This window comes from Sinocyclocheilus rhinocerous, unplaced genomic scaffold, assembly GCF_001515625.1.
Source record: "Sinocyclocheilus rhinocerous isolate Xijiao unplaced genomic scaffold, SAMN03320098_v1.1 scaffold926, whole genome shotgun sequence".
NCBI lineage: Eukaryota > Metazoa > Chordata > Actinopteri > Cypriniformes > Cyprinidae > Sinocyclocheilus > Sinocyclocheilus rhinocerous.
The window spans coordinates 840,343-856,378 of record NW_015648536.1 but is presented as its reverse complement, the minus strand read 5'-3'; the positions used below and the strand labels follow the sequence as shown (position 1 = coordinate 856,378).

At 36.1% G+C, this 16,036-nt stretch overlaps 1 protein-coding gene across 5 annotated transcripts in view; it reads left to right on the top strand.

Moving 5' to 3' along the window:
• The window catches only part of unc5db (unc-5 netrin receptor Db), a 119,816-nt gene that overhangs the window by 94,373 nt on the left and 9,407 nt on the right, over window positions 1–16,036 (top strand). The window contains exons 9-12 of one of the 5 annotated variants that reach the window (XM_016514515.1): window positions 3,012–3,116; window positions 6,559–6,759; window positions 7,621–7,705; window positions 14,497–14,668. In XM_016514515.1, coding sequence (XP_016370001.1) covers window positions 3,012–3,116; window positions 6,559–6,759; window positions 7,621–7,705; window positions 14,497–14,668 — 563 coding nt within the window. Of the gene's footprint in view, window positions 1–3,011; window positions 3,198–6,402; window positions 6,760–7,620; window positions 7,706–14,496; window positions 14,669–16,036 lie in introns of all 5 variants that reach the window. The other 4 variants (XM_016514512.1, XM_016514513.1, XM_016514511.1 and 1 more) reach the window with 4 other exon arrangements.

Sequence of the window (16,036 nt, the reverse complement as noted above, 5' to 3'; positions counted from 1 at the left end):
TTTAAAGTTTTCTCACTGGTGAATGACACATGATGTAGCCCAGCGGTTAATCCAGTCCTTGCACCAGCTTGTTAGAAGTGAGCTACGTGCATGAACTGTGTTCCGATCCATATGATCCCTACACAGTGTTCATTGCTCCCTACTCCCTGAGCAGGGGAAATCCGTTGAAGTTTACTTGTCTTCGGAACATGGGCTGGAATTGGGAACCGCTGATGTAGCCTAATGTAGTAATGTTGTCTCTGGTATTCTGGTCTGTGAGTGTAAATGCGTTCAGGTGGCGTGGCTTTGGACGGCGATTGCAGGGAGGGTGGGACGTTCTCTTTCAGTGCTATCAGGCTAAAGTTAGCATTTTCCAAGATCTCCTACTGCACCTTTAAGTAATCACGTTGGAAAGGTCACGCGCGATTAGCTCTTCTTCTTTAGTTTTATGTCAGATTACAACCATGATTTATCCGGTGCATACTGCCACCTACTGTACTGAGTATGTAGAATGGATTATGTGTAGTAATGTTGTCTCTGGTATTCTGGTCTGTGAGTGTAAATGCGTTCAGGTGGCGTGGCTTTGGACGGCGATTGCAGGGAGGGTGGGACGTTCTCTTTCAGTGCTATCAGGCTAAAGTTAGCATTTTCCAAGATCTCCTACTGCACCTTTAAGATAAGCTCAATCCCCTCATATGTCTTCACTTCTACACTTGGTTACCTGTATCATTATACTGACAGCAGGTGTCATTTTCAACAAAGTGGAAAAAAGATTAATTAGCAAGTATCCAATCTGTCTCTCAATTTGAATTTTAGTATGGAAATTGCAAGCCAACTGAAGCATCCACAGCAAGTAAACTTTACTATGAAAAAATTGTTCTTGGAAAATATGAAATCAAATAATACATTTATAATATAAACGTAAAGTATAAAAACATAAAATAATTAGAGAAAAAGAATAAGAAAAAAATATTTTACCAATTTTTCTCTAAAAACAGGATATTTCCATTGCCAGTGAAACAACTAAATAAATTTGATAATATTTTACCAAATTTTCTCTGCCAGTGGAACAAAATATTTTTTTTAAACTAAATATTTTCTCTAAAACAAGCCTTATTGCTTTGTGGCCATTTTTTCTTCTAAACTAAGTTTATCAGAAAAGACAAAAATGCTGATTAAGAATTTGATGATTCTCAGTATAGTCCTAAATATTCTGCTGGTGTCCTTATCAAGATTTTCTGCGTATCCATTTCAGAGAATTTCAAAGTGCTAGTCAATGTATTGTGTCCTTTTTAGATTATAGAGAGTAAGTGATTGGATGTGGCATTTGAACATGTGCTATATTTAGAGGAAGCAACGAGGTGTAATCATTGAATATTAACTCACCTCGTCAAGCATATTATGTCTTAATTTCTCCCCATGTATTATTTTAACCATATTGAGGCACTTTGCAAAACATGATTTTAAATATGTATTAGTACCAGGTGCTTCTGCATTGTTACAGTGATGTGACTCTGAGACTCCTCCGTGTGCATTTATGTGTGAGCTGGGTTATAATGCTTCTAATTTAATCTATTAAATCTGTTCCATGATGGACATGCAATTAATTCACCTTTACCCTTGAACAGAAACATGTTTCCAGCTTGCAGCATGTAATCCTGTTCAACTTTCTGTAGTGCGTCAGGATATTTGAAATGCAGTGCTGTAGTTTTATAAGCATATTCTTCCTCTCACGGCATGATTAATGTCCTCTGTGTCCTTTGTGATCTGGCGAGTTCTGTCTGCCCAACCCTCCTGCTGCAGAGGTCACTTGGGCCAGTGCTGTAGATGCCAGCTGAACAGATGTATCATTGCATGGGGTGTTGGCACACCACCCTGCCAGTTATTAAAGTAGTAAGAGCCCTGGAATTCACACCTCCCAAACTGCCCTCACGTGCCAAGCATATCTTTATACACTGCTAAACATGTGCATATTGCACCTGTTCCATTTACACAGGTGTCTAAAAGATTTGCAAGTCTAACCGCAATGACCAGGCATGCAGTCATGATGGCTTTAAAGGTTTCCCTGTCACCAAAATGTTTTTTTTTTCTGGCACTGTAAAAACATTTAACTCGCACGCAGCTACAAAACTGTTAGAAGAACTATATCTTATTTATCTTATCTTGATTATCTTATTTTACTATATTTTTTGTGTATTTCTTAACACAGTGTAATAGCAACAGTAATAATGGTTATAATACTAATAACAGTAGTGATGATGATGATGATGATGATGTTGATATTATTATAATTAATAATAATAATAATAAAATATTATTAAAAAGTACTTATTAAATTAAATATTGTATAGTATTTCATAAAATAATAATAGTAATAATCATGACAGTAATAATATTAGTATTTTAATTATTAGTGTTATTAGTAATAATTAGTGTTTTAAATGATTTCTTAATACTACTATTTCATAACAAGATTATTATATTATATTTTATTATAGTATATTAAATATATTTGATTTACAACTATACAATTCTTATTTCTTTTATTTTCTGGCACTGTGAAAACATTACACTTGCAGAAATCTACAAAACTATTACATGAACCATATCTTGTTTTACTATTTCATAGCACAACAGCAATAATAATAATAATAAATAATAATATAAAACAGTGTTTTCATTATACTACTGAGTAATTATTTATATTATTGCACCACACCTTCTTATAATAATAATAATAATAATAAATGCATACACAATATAATAGTAGTAATAATATTAGTGTTATGACAGTATAAAATATTAGTTATCTTTAAAGTTATATTTTATATTTTATAATACTAATACTACTACTAATTATTATTATTACAATAGTATTTTATCCAAGATAAATAGCAGAGGTAATATACATGTATGTGCTATTTGGCATATTTTTCTCAATTATTTCCACAATAAATGATGAAGCCTAAGTGTGTGTGTGTGTGTGTGTGTGTGTGTGTGTGTGTGTGTGTGTGTTTATGGCTGTGTCCAAGGCATGGAGAACTCTATTGATGTTGCGCTGTACTCTGGTCTGTCTGCGGGGGTGATCGCTGTGGTTGTCCTCATAGTGGCCATCACCCTCTACAGGAAGAGTCAAAGTGAGTATGGAGTGGACGTCATTGACTCATCTGCTCTTGCAGGGGGCTTCCAGTCCTTCAACTTCAAAACCACCAGACAGGGTAAGAGTTCACTGTAGATGAAGCGTTCGGTTGGATTAATTGATTTATTGTGTTACTGAAGTTTATGTGCCGCTTGTCACAATAACAGGCCAGGCCACAATGAATATTCAAACAATTCCAAATTAATTTATTGCTTGTAAAAGCATACAGATACACATGCCATAAGAGTTATTTATTCCACAGTAAGACACTAACATGTTTCACTCACACAAACAGCCTCCCCTGAGCAAACACACATTCGCACACAAAAAACTCCAAATCCTTTGACGAGTAAATGTGGAAGGCATGCTACGTTGACTTCAATTCTGTCTTTTTGTCAGCTGTGCCGATAACTTTTGTTGATAAGACCACGACTATAGTCACATGACCCACATTTGGTTCCGCTACACGCGTCCATATTACCATCGCTGACACTTCTGGGTCAGAGAAAGTGATAGCCATCGCCTCGCAGGGTAATCAATCCTGCCTGCTTGTGACAGCACAGTGAAAGGCTGCGACTAGCAGCTTGTGTTTACTGTGCTCAAGGCTTGGGATGGCGAAACCTTTCTCCCGCCCCCCGACACTTGCATGCAACAGGAAAGAGGGGATCAAGGCTCAGCTGAGCCGCATCTGTCAGGTCATCAATCCTATTTAAAAAGGCCAACTTTCTTCCAGCCTCCCGCTGCGCCTTATTCCAACAGCCAATCCGGTTCCCATCAGAGCTCATAGGAAAGACCAAACCCCATGCAATGGAAACGAGAACATGTTGGATGTTCATTTAAGGATGTGGGATGTAGAACGAGACAATAGAAGCTTCTCTAAACAGTTGTTCGTTTTAAAAGTTCAGAAGTTCCAAATTTGAATGCATTTGATGTCATTTTGATTTGCTTTTCTTTTTATTAAGATAGGTTGTGTGTTATTCATTATATTTTTTATCACCTTTCTTTTTAACTCAATTCGCTGCATGATATCTATTGCAGTTTTTCTCAGTATGTAATTATTATAAAGTTTCTGAAGTATTCCAGCTGACTCTCTAAATCACAGGTAACAGCATGACACTCCAGACCTTTGCCCGCCTGTCTGCTCTTGAAATCTGAGCCACTGAGTCATTTTAATCACAACTCTAATTCCAGATCTTTCCCCGCAAGGTGCCCACTACATGCCTGTTTCATTAACTCCTATCATCCTGCTGCCTCTTCCTTTCATTTTTCTGTCATTTTATTGAGATTTTCTGTCCCACAGTGATCATATCCTGCTTTTGAAGAAGGGAAAACCAATTTGTTGTGGATGAGAGTTTAAGAAGTTGAACCATTTAATGTGCTTTAATTTCTTTATATGTCTGGTGAAACTAAATCAGGTTCAGTTCTATGCTATAGGTAGTGGTTAATTCACCTCATGTCATTCTAAACCTGAGTTAGTTTCTTCTGTGGAACACAGAATAATATATTTTGAGAAATGTCTCATGCTATTTTTTTTTGTCCATACAGTGGATGTAAAAATAGCTTTGGACCCCATTGACTTTCTTTGTGTATGGACAAAAACAGTTGAAATGTTCTTCACAATATCTAAAATGTTCTGCAGAAGAAAGAAAGTAAACGATGACAAAACTTTAACCTTGGCCTGAATATACCTTAAAAGGATAATGATGAAGTTGATCATTCCAAATATGCATATGCATTAGCGTTTTTCCACCAAAATTTGTTCCATTCTGACACCTTAGAACTTTGTGGGACCGTTCAAATTCAAAAGGCACACCTCTCATCACCCTATTGCAAAACCTTGACCTGCCCAAGCATGGCGACTAGAAATATCCCAAACGCCTGACACCGATCAGCCCAGCCTGGGGTAATTAACGATTTTCCTAAAAATAAAGACCCATTAGCCTCATGCCTCCCACCGCTCACTGTGCAGCAGCTGGCCAGCAAGGACTAAGTGACTCGAGTGTTAGAGCTACTTTGGCACCGGGATGATTCGTGGGGGCTCGGTGACGGTGTGTGCCTGCTTCAGACAGGAAAAGGTGAGAGAGCAACAGCGAGGGATGAAGACCCCCTTCCAAGAGCTGTTCTGAGTTCAAGCTGGGAGGTGACAGATTTAAAAACTTGAAAAACAAAAAGGTCATTTAGATGTAGTTCATATATGTATGTCCTCCTGAGTAGCTAAATTAATTCATTTTACAGGAAAGCACAAATCTCTCATGATGTCACTGGAGAACTAATGCTAACTGTGCTTATGGGTAATGATGAGCAATTTATGGATGTGACTATTAGAATGAGTCAATGCATGAAGGCAACTGTTTCCACAAACAATCTACCGTGACTAAAAATTCAGTAACATGGTAGCAACTAAGCTGAATGCTGTCAAAAGTGTCTGCAGTGTATCTTTGATAAACATTTATAGAAACAAGTACATTTGCTGCCTGAGTCCGCATGCATAATCTAAAATGCCAGCTAGCAATGTATATATATATGTATATATATATATATATATATATATATATATATATATAGGGCTACACAACTTGGCCAATTATTTTGTCATACATAGTGATTTTAACAGCAATATGACATTTCATATGAAAAGTCTCATATTTCTGCTGCTGAAACCAAATAGAACCTTTTTCATGGTCTTTATTAGTACTAGTTTTAGCTCTAATTATAAAAATGTAGACATAAATGTATTACTATTGTAAATTACAGTTGTACCATAAAATAAAAACTATTTTGATAGTTTTTCTTCAACTCATGAACCCCCTGCAGTTCGCTGACCTTGTTTCAGTTCAAATGTAATATATTAGAAAAAAAATTGGAATTAGAACTCTATACTAATTCTATACTAATCTAACACCTATTCAAAACCATATTTCAGATAGTTAGATTTTGAAGGGCCAATGATTTAACAGTAAAAATAAGCCTAAATAAATAATTTAGTTGGTGCCAAGGCACTTTCTTTTCTCACATACATAAAATTGTCCTTTTCACTGTTGTATTTTTCAAGATTAGACATTTTTTTCCTTTTTCCAGCACTCTTAAAATGAATATTTTAGCCAAAACAGCTAATTAAATATTTAATCCTTTTCTATTTGCACGCCTTGATTTTCAGGCCATGGTCTGCTGCACTGGAGCTGGCCTGTCAAGACCCCATCTAACTGCATTCTTCTCTTTTTACCTGTATCGACAACTCCTATAAAACACCCAAAATATCACAGACTGTGTTTTCATCTCCCCAGGCAATCCACTTCTGCTGAATTCCTCCATGCAGCCCGATATAACTGTCGGCCAGACGTACAGCAGCCCGATCTGCTTTCAGGACTCCATAGACAAAGAGCTCTTTGACCCCCTGCCAGACAAGGTCAAAGTTCAGAGCTCCTTTATGGTTTCACTAGGTGTGGCGGACCGGGCCGAGTACCATGTGAAAGCCCATCCGGAGACCCTTCCTGCTAACCTTCACCCAAACTACAGCACAGTGGAAGGAAAGAAGACCACTATGATTGCTCCTAATGGCATTCACACACTCATGAAGACTCAGTTTAAGACAAGCGCTGTGTTTGGGCATCTGGGTGGCCGTTTAGTCATTCCAAATGCAGGTGAGAGAAAGTATGTGTTTGTATTAGGTATTTGGTATTAAGTTATTTTTATGCAATGATGAGCATGAATGGATTTAATCTTAAGGTACAGTACAGCTGTAGTCATTTGTATTCTGTTAGCAATTGGATTAGATGGAGTTCACCTAATAAAAATGAAAATACTGTCATTTGTTCACCCTCATTTCCTTCCACACCCTCAAACAGTGGCTTTGGTATCTGTGAACAGTATGCAAAATATCTCTAATCATCTGTTTGCATCTAATAAGTGCACTAAAACCAAATGTTCTCTTTGGCTGATGCTTGTAAAGGTCAACAATTCACTGAACCCACTCTCTGAGGTCCTTGTGTTGAAGGGTTCTTAGGGCCAAAGAAAAACACTTTGTTTCATATCAGATTCAGAGAAACTACAGAAAACAAGAGGATTTTATTATTTTACATGAAAACACAATTATTGTTATTTTTACTTTTGAGTGTGCATGAGGAAGTGAGGAAAATAAAGGCAGACTACATAAAAAATAACTTGTTATTAAAATACACGAGTACTGTTATTATCTGTAGACTGACTTGAATAAATTAGTAAAGACGAAGAAGGGGATTACAAAGTGTCTTCTAAACACATTAAAAATATCTGCTGCTGAGGGTATTGTGTACATATTCACCTTTCGCAAGATTGTAGTCAGATATAATATATGAGCACTTAATATGTAAATATAAGAACATGGAATCAATTTTTAAGCCTTTTACTGTTTTAATGAATGCTCATATTGGTAATTATTTCATGAGGCATAGGAATCAATGCGTATTGTGTAGCTGCACATAAATAGTATCTCACTGTTGATGTTGATGGTGTTGGTTTTCTAGGCGTAAGCTTGCTGGTACCTCACGGGACGATTGCTGATGACACCTCTTGGGAAATGTACATGCTCATAAATCAAGAAGAGTCTAGGTAAGACTGTAGGTGACATATCTGTATCACGTTCATATTGTTGTATAAGCATTAGCGTTCTTCTTAAAGGTTCAGGCAAAAAAAAAGAAAGAAAAATATACATATTTACTAATGCTGGGCAACGATTACCCTTTTTAATCACGATTAATCGCATGATTTTTCTGCGATTAATCACATTGTTATGCACCCTTTTTTCATTTAAAAGTACTGCTATATGAACAAAAGTGCAATAACATTTGGTTTGCAAACACTTTAAACAAATAAGGTGCTTTTTTTGCAATATTCCTTTTACATAGTAGCAGTTAAAATATTTCTTGTAAATCTCAACTTAAACATTAATGTAATCAAATTAAGTATAAAACCAAAGCTATTTGCCACTTCCAGGGCATTAACGTTTTTATAGAAAATAAACAGAGCACGGTTCAGTTGGGCTTGGGCGTGGTACGCATGTAAGTGTGAGCGCTAACCGCGCCTGAGCGTGGAACTTCTGATTCATGCAGCACGATTGCGTTAACATTTTTAAGCAGCAAAAGTGATAGATCTGTAAAGCAATATATTGTGAGAGGGCCGTGAGTTACCACATCCCAAACAACTCAAAATAAACCACAAAGTTAACAAAACGATGCACCCCACTGTGCTGAGCGAGAGTGCTTCTCTGCTGTCTTCACGTGCTATTGGAAACTTACTATTTCCCACTTATGAAGTCGTGATTACGAGCATGTTGCATTCTTTTGTGTTAAAAATAGCAGTGAACAGTGTTTGTGAATGTTGAGCCTAAATAATTTTATCTGGAGCGTTCATGTGAGTGCTGCTGCAGTCCACCCCAAATGCTCTCATTGGTTGAGACGCGTGATGACGACCATCCCAAGCCAGTACTGATCAACATCCCACCCCTCCTGTGACCCATGGTTTGTCTGTATGTGTATTCAGAGCCAGTAAGCAACGCAGGCTTTCAAAATAATAATAATAATAAAAACTGCGTAAATGCGCAATAAAATAATTGTCTGCGTTAATTAATGTGTTAACGCAATAATAACGCATTAACTTTCACCAGCCCTAATATATACACATACAGTATACACACACACACACATATATATATATATATATATATATATATATAAAGACACTTCAAATTTCTATTGTTTAAAAAACTTTATACTAGACCCGACATTATACAATAAACAGCCAGCCACCACAACAAAATGATGGACATATTTCATAAAATGTTTCATTTACATAATCTGCATATCATGCCAAGAGAGAGATCCAGGTTTAAAAATTTTGAATCGTTAAATAGTTTCAGGCTATAGTGTCTGAATACTTTGCTTTTGATGTTGAAAAACACAGTATTTTTATTCATTGTAATGAATAAAAAGAATGTGTAATTTTTAGATTTTTTTATGCATTTGATTTCAGCTTCCACCATTATATTATTGTCTTTCAAGGACATACCTTTATACAGCTGTAGGGTAGTTCTCGCTGTAGGGCAGGTGAAAATGGCACTGCTACTTATACCAGTGATGAAAGTAAGTTCAGTTAGAATAGCTAAATATGTGGTAGAGTGTTACTAGAATGTGACTATATTGTTAATGCACTTAACTGTTTAGCATTAAATCAATATGAAGTCTAGTTTATACAGTGGTTTATTAACAGTACTGCTTTGAAAGGTTACATATTTAAAGTCAGATGCTACTGCTTTAATAGTTACACATTAGATGAAATAGATGCAAATTAGGTAAATGAAAATTTCAGATACATTGACATTATACGTTTTTATAAGTGGTTGTGGTATATGGGTATGGGTATGGTTGTCTGTTTTATGGGAAGAAATGCCATTAGTTGGAACAAGTGAATATAGAATGCTGATATCAGAATTTACTTTTATCATTAAGACTCTCACCTTAAATTGATCTCGCCTGATTATGAATATTATAGATGGAATCCGACTTCACACTGGAACATGTAATGCCATAAAAGCTCCGTCAAACAAGCAGAATTCTGACTTTATGAGTTATTGAACTCTTTTAGGTGAAAAGCTGAAGTCTGATGTCACCAGCTGTGACTTGATTTTCCTTTATCACATCGAACATGAAGTTCACAGAGTGAGTCTTTTTTTATCCTGATCATTGAGTGATCATTTTATGTGAGTTATTTTGGCATATATAGGTCATGGTCTACACCCCCACCTGAATCTTTCCCCATAAAACTTTATTGAGAGTTTCTGAGGGTCTTAGATTTTGACACGTTGTGTATTATGTATTCTCAGCATGTAAAGGTAATGACCCTGTGTGAGCCTTGATGTGTCTCTGGAGACAATATGACTGTTGCACTCTTCCAAAACCTGAAGGAGATCCAACACAACTTGCTGTCATTGCTCAGACTGAATACATCTTCATAACGACACAGGATGATGGAGGAAACAGTTACAACAAATGAGTGCAAAATGAGGACATTATGAGTCTGTGGCAGAACACTGATTTAGCCTGGAGCCTTGAGTTCAAGGTGCACCCTGTCATTTTATCCTCACTAAAAATGTTTTACTTATGAATAAATAAAAGAAATAACACTTTTTACAAATTATGTTAAATGATGCACACAAGGTGAAGGCTTCAGATATATCAGTGGCCTACATGGAATGGGTTGTGACTTAACGAGATCACTTTCCAGGTGTGCAACATAAGCTAATTGTAAATGCGTATCTTTAGCTGTTTTTGCAGGTAACTCCAAAAACTTGCATATACAATTAACTGCAGTAAACCTGCAACATCTTCCCTTTCCTTTTCACACAAATTATGAGTATGTGGGCAGATTATCGATTTATCTTTTTTTTTTTCCTTACATAATTCGTTATGACTTCAAAACACTTAACATGGCGCGTGATTTGTAAACTAACACATTTTCACATTTGCATCACATGAGCAGCATTTGTATGGCTTTTCCTACATAGTAAACTTGCTTGGTAGCTCACCCGGTACAGCATTGTACTTGTGCTCAGGTCATGATAAAAGAGCTCAAAGACTTGTAGAAGCATGCTAAAATGGCACGATAGCTTTAGCAAATGCATTTTTATCTCATGTTTGAGCTCAATAGTTTATATGACATTGTTTTATGGCATTTGTTATGTGTCTTTGTGTTTTTAGGTCTGGCCTAAAATTTATTTATGGCTTGTGGCCTATAAAAACATCTACAATAATATTATCTTGGAACAGTAGATTTTGCATATGCGATTTTGCATAGATTTGCACAGTATTGAATACTATTTTTTAAAGATTCTTGTGATTAATGATAGTAGCAGCATTGTAACATTGTATCTTAAAAGGGTTCAGTCTAAAATGACAACCCAGCGCTTCTTCCTATTTAAACTTCTTCTTCTTCTTCTTCTTCTTCTTCTTCTCATGCTAACGCCATGCTAGTAACATGTTAATCATGCTTACAACATGCTAGTAACATGCTAATCATGTTAGAAACATGCTAGTAACTTGCTAATCATGCTAACAAAATGCTAATGTCATGCTAGTAAAATGCTAATAATGCTAGCAACATGTTAGTAACTTGCTAATTATGCTAACAACACGCCAGTAACATGCTAATCATGGTAGAAACATGCTAGTAATTTGCTAATAATGCTAGCAACATGTTAACCATGTTAGAAACATGCTAGTAACATGCTAGTCATGTTAGTAACATGTTAATAGTGCTAGCAACAAGCTAATCATGTTAGAAACATGTTAATCATGCTAGCAACATGCTAGTAACATGCTAATCATGCTAAAAACATGTTAGCAACATGCTAGAAACAGCCTAGCAACCACCCCAGGTACCCTAGCAATATGCTTCATACCTATCTGTTTTTCTGATAGACTGTATTGCCTTGAAAACATTCCAACTTGAATCTTTAAAACTATTTTAACTTTCAAACTACTTCAAACTGAAAACTTTCAGACTGCAAGCTTTTGAAACTTTTCAAACTTTCTAGCTAGGCTTTTTCAAGCCAACTTAAAGTTTGTCTATAACGTTTTAATCTAGTTCACAGATAATCTTTATGAAATCTTTTGACATCTTACTTGAAGAGCAGTTTGGACATTGTAATACAACTCCTTTTGTGTTCCACAAAAAAAAGAAGTTCATTCAATTTTCAAATGACATGAGGATGAGTAAATGATTATGGACTTTTCGTTTTTGTGGAACTATTCCTTCAAGTCAAGTTACTGATCAATTTGCCACACTGAAGTCACGGTCAGATGCCCAAATGAAAGAATGAATACATAATGGAAGCATTAAGTTTGCCTGTCGCCTCCTACAGTGTCTGCAAATGCTCCGCACTCTGCCGCCTGACCCTCTAGCAGTGACTCACCAGTCTTTTTGAATAATGCTTCTCAATACAGGCCTAGGAGCTTGCAGGGTAAGACCCTTGATGATGAGGAGGAGAGTAGTGAAAAACATGACGAGCTACTTAAGGTACAAGAGTGGAAACTCATTTAGAAGCGCAGTTCCTTATGCAACCCAGGTAATCTGCCCCCATCCTTGACTCAAAAATGCAAACCAGTGTTTTGTTGCAATGAAGAACTGTTTACATAGAGAAGTTTGGTCTTCTGTGATGTGAATACCAGAGAGGTCTTACCTCACATTGCCGTTTTATCTTTTTTTAATATATATATATATATATATATATATATTTTAAAACAAGTAGGATATTATTTGAATTATGTAAAGACAACAAACCTTTCGCTTGAGTGGTTGTGTTTTTTGCTTGTTCAAATACACCCTGGAAATGAAAAGATAATTGAAGGACAATGTTTTTGCCTCAAGGATGTCAGTGTCAAACACATACAGTTGAGGTGTTTCAGACATTCATCATGCATTGTCCTTCATACAGCCTCTTTTAGTTAAACCTGAATGCGATTTGAATCACATTGAAGTTGCTACAGACCTGACATGCCTGAATAGTAATTAGATGTAAATAGAAGAACACTTGAAGAGAGTTTGGAAGAGGACAGACTGATTGGCTGTAAAGAGTGTATTAGTCCTTATTCCCTCTTCAGCAAAGCTGAATTAATATAAATTCAGATAAACTGTAAAAGCTTATGGAGTCCTTTGGGCATACTGCAAAAGTCCTTAAAGCAAGTTCTGCTGCTGTGGTGCTCTTAGATTTTCAGTTTGGAGTGAATTTTGTATTACAAAGTGGTTAGTTGGAAAGACAAAAAGAACAAAGCTTTGGATATGCATGGCACTTTTGGTGCTTTATTTAAAGTGTGAGAAGCACTTTTTTAGTTTTTGTATTTTATTAGATAAGTTTGATAAACTATTTACCTAACAGAATTATTTATTAATATTATCTAACTCAGTGTTGGCTAAATAATGATAATTATAATAATAATTTATGCATTTAGCAGACGCTTTTATCCAAAGCGACTTACAGTGCATTCAGGCTATACATTTTTACCAGTATGATATACAACTATAAATATACAACTGTTGTTCACAGCCCTGCTTTTAAAATCAGCTTTAATTGGCTCAGTTTTTTCTATTAAATGTTGATGTCTATCCAATGTTTATTGCTAGAAAATAAATTGAAAGGGCCACATTATGTATATATGCATTTCCATGTTGTACAGACTATGCAGTGTTGACAACCGAAAGGCTTCCCCTTCCTTTCTGTTTCCTTTTTTTACCTTTAAATTTGCATAAAAGGCCAAAGCCGTCATTAACTCTTTCTCATTAATGTATTTTATGTTATGGTTTACCACCACAAGGAAAAGATGGAAGGTAGAGATAATGGCCAGAAGATCATAAGCAATGACTAATGAATATGCAAGAGCTGCTAAATGACTCCAGTGCCCTCAGAGAATCAGTAGCTTCCCCTAAATCAAGGTTCTCCGAGTCGTGTTTATAATGATTCTGTAGACTGCAGACGTGACAGTTTTCATCATTGTATTATTTATGCAGTATAACAAGAGTTGTGAGCACATTTTTCTGTCAGTGTATTTTTATTGTGTTTTGTTTTCATTTTTATTTGATTTAGCTAAATGTCTTGACTATTTTAATTATTAGCCAAAGGGGTCTAGTGTATAGCTCAAACAGTCAAGTGTAACGCTAATGATATCAATGTTTGATTCCCAAGAATGGCATGCACTGATAACTTTGAATGCAGTGTAACCTGCTTTGAGTAAGGGCATCTGCCAAATGCATACATTTGTTTGTTTGATTATTTATTTATTTATTTATTCACACTATCACTCAAAATGTTTCTGAAAGGAGTACCTAACCAAGGCTGCATTTATTTAATCAAAAATAGTGAAAACAATAAAATTGTGAAAATGTATTACAATTTTAAAATCTTTCTTTAAATAATAATAAATAATTTCAACAGCCTTTACACTCCAGTCACAGTGCCATGATCCTTTAGAAATCATTCTCATATGCTGGTTTTATGCTCAAGAAACATTTTTTATTATAATCTTTGTTGAAAACGGATTTGCTGCTTAATATATTTTTGTGAAAACAGTTTTTTAAGATTTTTTGAGTAGTAGAAAATTTAAAAGAACAACATTTATTTGAAATAGTAATAGAAGAAATCTTTTGTAACATAATTGTACATACTGTCACATGCATCAATTTTAATGTATCCTTACTAATAAAATAAAAGTAGTAATTTCTTTTTTTTTTTAAACACCTACTGACCCTGAGTATATTTTGTTTATGTCAAAATAAATAATGGTGTGGTTTCTCTTGCAATTATCAACGATATATTAATATTTATCTTTTTGGTTTTTCATTTTGTCTGCTAGTGCCCAATCAGAGGAAAGGTGTGGGATTCTGTTAGGGCCAGAGATCACGTATGGACCTCCGGGGCTAAACCTGTCCTATCCTGTTGCCATGACGATAGCTCATTGTGCTGAAGTCAGCGCTGAAAACTGGAACATTAAACTCAAGAGACAAACCAAGGACAACAAGTGGGAGGTAGGAACAAAGGCATGACTTCTGTGTTTTTTACAGCAAATTCATTTCAAATTCTTTTCTGTGTGACTCATAAGCATGCCAGATTGAAAACATTCTCAATTATTAGCGATGGGCCAATATAGTACAATGCACTGGCAACCTTTGTCAACATAACATTTAAAAAAATTATTTAACACTTTACTCAGTTAAATACATACCGCTAGCCCCTGATGATTAAACGTTTATGTTGCCATTTAGATATATTTCTGAAGTCATTTGATACAGTTAACCTGGCAACATGTGCCATGAACCAATTATGAGTGAAATTCATTTGAACCACATCCTGTAAAAGTTCATGGCAGCCTTTGAGGCTGTGTGTGTTTTAAAAATGTGTTGATTAGGCGATTGTGCGCTCTTGACAAGAGATCCAGGGACAGCAGTTCCTCAGAGGCTACGGCAGTGAAGTGCTCAAGGAAAAAACAATTACAGCCTGTAATAGCTGGAAAGACACACAGTTCATGGCAGTCAAACAGCAGGAGCATTGGGACAAGGCACCCCATCAGACCCAGGATATATCGATCTGGTTGTGCTAGAGGACCACCTGAAATAAGAGCTGACACGAGGCAATCAGGACAGGAGTCATGGATGGGACCTCCCTCCTGACCCTACAATCACTCACATTTGTCCTAGTCCCATGTGTTTTACTCTGGCGTCAGCCTCTGAAAACCTAAAACTGTCATCACGGCTTGAAAGTTGATGTATTAATGAAAGCTTACCGTAGCGGTACAAAGTTTGTTTATTGTGAGCCGCTAGCGTTATTGAAGGCGATTAGATAATAACCTTCTTTTTGTGTCGGACCACCAGCCTGAGCCATTATTTAGATGAATTTCAGATTGTTCCAAAGCACGGTACTTATCCTTGAGATTACAACCAGCAGTCCTCACGAAAATGCATTTGCTGACAGTTTTTCCCTGGCTTTTAACAGTTTTATTTGAACCAGTGACAGCTCCAGTGTTGGTGATGACTGAAGTAATTACATAAAAACTGCTGGTTAAATCACAGACTTGTCAAAGAAAGACTGCAGTAGTACGAATTTCTATCCCTTCCACATGCGCCACATACTTTTTCAGTTTACAAAGAGTGTTTTTTCTGAGGAGGTCATTCTGTTTGATATTTATGTTGCTTTGAAGAGCTGCAGTCACATAATAAATGGTCGTCTGTCAGAAAAATGAAAAGAACTTATATTGTATGAATGTCTGTGCTTGACTTGATGTTAGCCTAACCTTGTCAAAGAAATACAGAGGTGACCTCGCTGATACGTGATTTGTGACCCCGCCGCCTCAGCTCACTCTATCCCGGCCTCAGCGCACGCTAAGCCAGGGCTTCCCC